We start from the raw sequence: 7,694 nt of genomic DNA on the forward strand, positions 1-7,694 counted from the left end.
ATAGTCTAAGTGAGCCTGATACATCGGGCTGCCACCTAACCTAGCCTAGGATATTAGCAGCAGAGGTTATTGATGGTGCTAAGTTCGAACGCGTCATTTTTGTTGTTTAAACTAACAGTCTGTCTCTTTAAGGTGGGTGGGTACTGAGGTGGGTAATCAAAACTAAATCAACAAAAAAGTATAAAATTATACCTAGCCAAACCTATTTGTTTCAAAAGATTTTGGTGTGTTTTAGTTCAATTTTAGCATATTTTATTCAACAAAGGCAAAAACAATAATAAAAGATATTCAGTCCTTGTCTTATAATATTCTTTTAGAACCAACAGACTTTTTAGAATTCAAAATTCAGTGGTTTTATATTATAATGGCAAACAAGGGATGTTTAAATTTTTTTACGTTTTATTTGTACTGGGTGGTATGACTAAGACAAATTCTACACTGTGACAATTCGATATGAAATAAATTATTCAAAAAGCTTCGGCTTCGAAAAATCGGCCTCTTGACGCCGAAGGCCGATTATCGACTTTTGGCTGAATGATGAAGTGATAAAAAATATTTGTTTATAAATGGGTTAATACTTACTTAGAGCAGAAATATCTAAAAAGCTTTGTTGTAATATGAATGGTTACAGATTTATTTTTCAATTCGATTAATCATATTCATCAAGGTTTGTTTTCCAACAAAGCGATTCAATAACTAATATGATGATGGAATAATATTTGTCGAACAGTCTATTGTGTGAATTGGTATTAATTATCTCTGATTAACTATACTTGATTAACATACGTCACACACTATTATACATCAGTTTTATGAAGTTATGTGAGTATTGTTATGGAAAATCTATTAGAAATGGTTTACATTATAGATTCAACGGCAAATCACTTGTATATAATGTAGTTCACTTGTCGTGTCTGCTGGTTCGAATTTTGGTGGAGGTTGTTGCAGATGCTACAGCTTTCTCGGCTTTTTTGCTGCGAGGCAGGGTTGTACAACTTGTCGATATTTTGTCCTGAAAATAAAAACAATAAAAATGAAACCTATATTGGTAAAACATTGCTTAAACCGTGCAAGACTTTTATATAACAATCATGCTCAAGAACTGTACAAGTCGACATTACATACAAAAACACTATAATTTGGTACAACTCTCAACTTAATTAGTATTTCTAAATTAAATGACCGATAGGATCGGTATTATGCAGTGGCATTCGACTTCAACTGGTATCTGGTAAGCAAAGTAGTATGAATAGGATTTGAGGCTTCGAATGCAATTGCTTTGTTAATATGACAGCCATAGGATTAGAATTATTATGAATTAGAACAAACGCGACTTAAAAAGATGCTTCCTGAAACATATTTACCGAATACAGAATCATATCTCTGTTTCCTTGGCGTTAGAGTGCACGCTTTTAGGACCATTTTCATTTTGCAGTTGATTTGGTGGTTTTGGTGCTTGGCCTTTATTATGGACATATAATCTTCTGTTCGGGATGGCGGTATTTTCGTTTGTTGATAATTTGTTGAGCTTATCTCTAAAATGGTTTTCAATTTCCCTTAAGTTCGAACGTAATTTATTCACATCAAGTTGATTTACGTCGCTAATACTTGATTTAGAAGGTATCGGATTTTTATTGTTAGTGTTGTCATCATCGTTGGAACCATTCGATTTTGTTTCAAAAAACTCATCAGAATCTAAGTTTTGAATCTCAATTGAGTCCACAAAATCATCGTGAATAATTATCTCACGTCCTTCTTCATGATCAACAAATTCAGGCGACGTTAATTCATCTTTGTCGTCATTGTCGCTTACCATTCTCACCTGGGTTTAATGCGAACATTTTATGAGTTTAACTTTTTCAGAACAAAAATGTATATCGACAAATATAATTCATAAGGTTTGTGTAAAAAATGGAGGATTCATTATTGTATATTATCTAAATTGTAAATCTATTTAGATTAATCAGCTATTGTAGCATGTTGCATTATATTTGTGAAACCGTTTTCATCTGAACTACTTACCCAGTTTTCGCTGGGTTTTTTAATTTGTTGTAAAACTTGGCGAATTCCAGTGAATTTTGAAATCTTAGCGTAGTCGCTAATCATTATGTAGTAAATGAGATTCATTTGAAACATCGAACAAACAGAATATTTAAAATAATCCGCATATATTACAACCCTATGCAACGATACCAAGATTAAAAGTCTGGGTTCGCCGTTGGAACATGAAAAATCTCTAATAACAGTTAATTTTTATTCAGGCTCCCGCGCATTTTATAGTACTATTACACTTATGCCTTTTTGATTAGTTTTCTCCGTGGCTGACCTACGGCAGTCTCATAATCAACACTATAGTTAACTAATTCGAGACAACATCTTTATATGAAATCTGTTTCTTCTTTTCATAAGAACAAGAGATCTAATGTCTGCGTGCAAACTACATAAACGTTATACGCACTGGAATTTGTTTTAGATAAATTAAAGTTTACCTCAGTACGCTGCTTGGCCTTAATTCGAGTCTTGGAAGCATTTGTCATGGATGAAGTTCGGCTCAAACCGCCAGCTATAGGCTCAGCGCTGGAGTAACCGGAACTTATATCATCTGATGAACGGATGTTGTAACTGAAATCAACACTGACAATTATATTCATAATTGGTGTTTAAAATTTAAAACTTACTTCATATCCCCAGTACCCTTAGATGTGACATCGACTTCCGTAAAATACATACCGGTTGAGTGACGTGTTCCTGACGCTGATCGCCCTACAGGGGTATTAAGTCGAGGGCGTAATACTCTCTGCTGTGGCCTCATAGTTACAACATCATCAACCTTTAAATGTGTAATTTCATGTGTAATGAAAATCTTAATTTATTTGTATACTAACCTCATCCTGAGTGCGATGAATATCTGGTTCAGAAAGGTCACTCAGACTGTAACTTCGACGTATGGTCTGCACCAGATTACCACCACCCTAATTCAAATGTATATATTAAAGGATTCACACTTTTAATGTTGAGACTTTAGAAGTTTAAATTGTATTGACATTTCAATTTGTTGTTTATAAAAAATATAATTAGTAGTTAATAATGTTAGCAAAGTATAAAATTTGAGTATATGTAATTTTGTAAGTGTGGGCGTTGTATGACATAGCACTACATTCTATGAGATCTGAGCGCCCCAGTATAATATCATTCCCCTTCCACGTCCACTTCAGGCGTTGGTTCACGCAATTTTCGCCGACCGCGTATTCCACCATTTTCTGTTGTTTTTGGACGTTTGTTATTTTCGCCGGAAACATCTTTAGATCTGGTTTTTCTTATGGGCAAATCCCGAATACGGGCAGCACCAATGTCTTCGCCCTTTGCAATAGTATGATTAGTATGACCTTCGTGCTCTTGAGTATAATCTTCCGAAAATGCGACATGCTTTGTTATACCCGTGTCATGCAATGAATTCGATCGTGTTAGCCATTGCGTGTGATCGGATTCTTGGACACTTCTTACACTACGTGTATATATGGCATCATCTGACTGCGACGAAGGCAACATGCGTAGCCCTGAATTACTATTGGTATTTATGCCATGAAAAGTCTGTTATATCGTGCACGTGCATTCAAGTGTACAATGTTACCAGAGTGAATCGCAATGATATTTCAGTTAATGATGATTGCAAATGAAAAGAAAGCAACGGAAAATTAACTTAATAAATAAAACAGAACAAAAACAAACATATAACATACAAAAAATGAAAAAAAAAGATATGTCACCGTAGATAATTATTCCACTATACAACAAATCTCGAAAGACAAAGGGATATGTATGTATATAATTTTTTTTCTCAGTTTTCTTTAACACATATTTCCTACTGAAATCACTCTCCGTACAAAATTCTTTAGTGTGATCATATGATAAAGCAAACATGATGTTATGCTCGAAACAGGAAATTCGGGACAAACTTCATAACGTTTATCAATATATTTTAGTATTCCTCTATCGATTTGCATCTAATATGAGGAGACTAATTCAGTACAAATATACTCTTAGGAGGACACTATACAATTTTAATTTTAATATTAATATAAGCCTGCCATATAAGCCAAGAAAAATGGCTAATAAGCAAAAAACAAAAGATATTGTAGTTTAGATTTTTTATTATTCAATATACAATCTTTCTAAACAATACATTTTATTATTCGAAGAAAAATTCTGTTGATAATATTGAGCATTTTCAACTCCGGATCAATGCCAAAAATGAGGTGATATTACGTATCCTAAAAACGTGTCTATCAAAATGAGAAAAACTTTTCGTTTACGTGACATATAAAATAGGTGAAAGAAAGATTAATAATTAGTGTAAGAATAGGTGTTGTATGGTTGTGTTATATGTACGGTGAGATACGCTTAGAATATTTGCAAGGGAAAATATTACCTTAATAGCTGTTTGCATAATGACGTTTGTGGCATAATTGACACCCTTAGAACCCAATTGTAATACAGCAGAATATCCGCGTTCTTTGGCTTGATTTAGATACTCATCAATTTCCTAAATTTCATAACAAATGTTTAAAATTATAAACACTTTTCTTTTATATCTTTTTAATATTCATACACACCTGTTCCCGCCGTGTTAACATGGGATGAACAAATTTTCTATACAACGTTGAACTACCTTTTGTGGCGGGCGACAGTAACCAGAGTACAATGACCACTTTGACTTCATAGTAAAATGGGAACCACGATAGGAAGATGTCTGTAAACGTTTCAGTGCAAGTGAAAAGTGCGTACACAATCCAATACATCATCCATTTGACCTACAAATGGGGAAATAAGTCATAATAATAGAAACTAGCCATTTGTATGAGAGCATATTATATCTTACGTATTCTTTAACATTCTTTGTGCGCACAGCTTTATACGATGCATAAGCTGGATATAAGGTACCAAACGACAATCTGAAAGCGGGATAGATAATATTTTGAGCACAGGGACGAGGTGATATAAATATTGCAATAATAAAGCATATGCACGAAGTGGTTAATGACAGACGGGGCAACGGCAGACCCTGTAACATTTCCAAAAATCTCCCTATGGCAGTTAAATTACGAACTACTTTGTTTGTGTCAATAACTTCCAATTGTTCATCGTCGACAACAGATTCATCCATATATTCCCCATCTATATAGCTTGTATAAGAAATACGCGCAGCATTTTCTTTGATTTGTCTATGAGTATTTCTGCCATAAACTGGTCCATTGTCCGCACTATTAAACGAATGACGACGTTCATCTAACAGAATTTTATTTCTGCAAAAAACTCTGGGATCTGCTTCTGCATAAATAGTAGGAGATTCGACGCGTATGCTGGTTTTATAAACCGGTCTCTGCTTGGGACTATTTTGACGAGTTCTAGGTCCCTGATAAAAGTCATCCTGATACATGACAGAAATACTAGTACATTTATCTGTTTTCTTTCACAATGACATGAATTCAAAGTGTTTATGTTAACGCGTCGGAAGCTAAAGAAATACTGAACTCAATTTTTCCTTAGTGGTGGAAGAGGCACATTCAGATCTTAAAATAGCAACAACTGTGTAGTGTATTGCTCTCCGTATAACATAGTGTACTAAAAATACTAAATCGGGATATCCCAAATAGACGTTCGCTTGTATGTGGCGCTAGAACAACATTGGCATTTCTATGTATCTAAACATTTTGATACATTGAATTCACAACATCAAAAAATACCTATTGAATCTAAAGAACAGGAGAATAATACACATATATTTATGGAAGATGGTATTTACATTCTTTTTTTGGTATGCAACAAGAACAAGTTTTGAAAATGTTGGTGCAGAAATGCTGAAGTCTATGAAAATGTAAATTTTTAGTAGGACACATGCAAATTACTGAATATCATGAAAATAGGGGAAAAGTTGCAAACTATATATGTGAACGATGAATAATGGACACAATACACACGGACATAACCCGACATAAACGGCGATTCTCAGATATTACATCTTAATCGCATGGGGATCTGGCATAATTTACCCTTAAATGTGCACTGTATCATTTAAGATACAACCAGAAAAAAATTCTTACGTCTTAAAATTAGAGTCTCAAACTTTTAAATTAGAGTCTCAAACTTTTTGTCGAAAAGTGGACTCGCCAAAGTGTAATCCACTACGTTAGGCACATCTGGCATTATTTTGACCGTGACCGTAACTTTTTTCCGAGATAGCTCGCGCAACCGCACAGCCGTTGTTGCAGCTGACTGTTTGCCCAAAATGTCTAAAGGCAATAGATGCAGCATGACATTAAGAGAATTTGTTCCTGTCTTGCTGATTGCGCCTGCGATACACAAGCACGCCATACGCTGAACTTTATCTAAACTTGTCGGCTGGTGAAGTGCCGGCCACCAGACTACAACATAGCCAATGCACAATTTTTGGTTTTAGTCCCCACTTTTTTCCTATTGCCTTTTTGCACGAGTACAAAGCTACCGTTGCTTTTCTCGCCCTTTCTTCAATATTAAGCTTAAAGTTCAGCTTCCTGTCCAAAATAACGCCAAGGTATTTTGCACACTCACCAAAGGGAATTTCAATACCCCCTAAGGATATGGGCCTAATCGTGGGAGTTTTGCGATCTTTGCAGTACATGACTATTTCTCAGTCATCCGGAGGGCCCTCTGAATAATATCTCTGATTGTGGATGGGAACTCCTCCTTGGGGAGTGCCTCTGTTCACATACCTTTGTATGTTTGCTTGTCCTAGTGTGGCTGAAATACGTCTCTTCATTAGAAGTTCGTCTAAAAGCTTAAGTATACATGGATCAACATTCAGAGTTGTCAGTCCATTTAATATCGAGCTCGGATGGACATTATTGAATGTCCCTTCGATGTCTAGAAACGCCACGATTGTGTATTCTTTGACAGATAGTGAGCTTTCAATAAAGCTGACTAGTTCATGTAATGCAGTCTCAGTAGACCTGCCCGAGTATGCATGCTGTCGTTTCGAGAACAAACTTGAATCGATGCTAGTTCTAAAAAAAATATCTATCATCCTCTCCAGAGTCTTAAGTAGGAATGAGGATAAGCTGATTGGTCGGAAATCCTTCGCCCTCGAGTGAGAGGCTTTTCCCGCTTTAGGTATGAAAATGACTTTTGTTTCCCTCCACTTTCCTGGGATATATGATAAGTTGATACATCCTTTATATATCGCCGACAACCAGGGGATAATTTTGTCAGTCACTGCTTGTAACTCCGCCGGAGTAATTCCATCACATCCGGGGGATTTGAATGGTCCAAAGCTATTTAACACCCATCTTATTCTAGATTCCGATACAATTTCCTCGATAGGAAACGACCACTGAGCCACTGTGGCATCGCCAGAATCTGGTTCAACCGTCTGATTTCCAGGAAAATGTGTGTCCAATAGTACCTCCAGCGTCTCCTCACTGGACGTTGTCCACTTGCCCTCCGATGTTTTAATGAAACCTTCCGTAGTCTGGAAGCCTCGGTCGTATTCTCAATTCTGCTGCAGTAATCATTCCAAGAGTTATGCTGAGCATTTCTCAGTTCTCGCTTGTATCCTCTCAGATTCTTCTTGTAAGTGTCCCAATCCTCAGGGGCTCTAGTGGGCTTTTCCTTGTTAAAGAGCTTCCTGCAGGATTTCCTCATATTACTTAATTCCGTAG

At 36.0% G+C, this 7,694-nt stretch overlaps 1 protein-coding gene across 4 annotated transcripts in view; it reads right to left on the reverse strand.

Annotated features, from left to right (window-relative positions):
- Window positions 1-606: 606 nt before the first annotated feature.
- LOC142241729 (uncharacterized) overlaps window positions 607-7,694 on the reverse strand; it is an 18,900-nt gene continuing 11,812 nt past the window's right edge. The window contains exons 3-10 of one of the 4 annotated variants that reach the window (XM_075313513.1): window positions 4,880-4,952; window positions 4,614-4,811; window positions 4,430-4,543; window positions 2,886-2,972; window positions 2,679-2,830; window positions 2,490-2,622; window positions 1,365-1,822; window positions 607-1,012 (exon numbers count right to left, since the gene is read on the reverse strand). In XM_075313513.1, coding sequence (XP_075169628.1) covers window positions 1,376-1,822; window positions 2,490-2,622; window positions 2,679-2,830; window positions 2,886-2,972; window positions 4,430-4,543; window positions 4,614-4,811; window positions 4,880-4,952 — 1,204 coding nt within the window. In that variant the 3' untranslated portion in view covers window positions 607-1,012; window positions 1,365-1,375. Of the gene's footprint in view, window positions 1,013-1,364; window positions 1,823-2,489; window positions 2,623-2,678; window positions 2,831-2,885; window positions 2,973-3,005; window positions 3,592-4,429; window positions 4,544-4,613; window positions 4,812-4,879; window positions 5,536-7,694 lie in introns of those variants that run through there. The other 3 variants (XM_075313510.1, XM_075313511.1, XM_075313512.1) reach the window with 3 other exon arrangements.

This window comes from Haematobia irritans, chromosome 5, assembly GCF_050003625.1.
Source record: "Haematobia irritans isolate KBUSLIRL chromosome 5, ASM5000362v1, whole genome shotgun sequence".
Lineage (NCBI taxonomy): Eukaryota > Metazoa > Arthropoda > Insecta > Diptera > Muscidae > Haematobia > Haematobia irritans.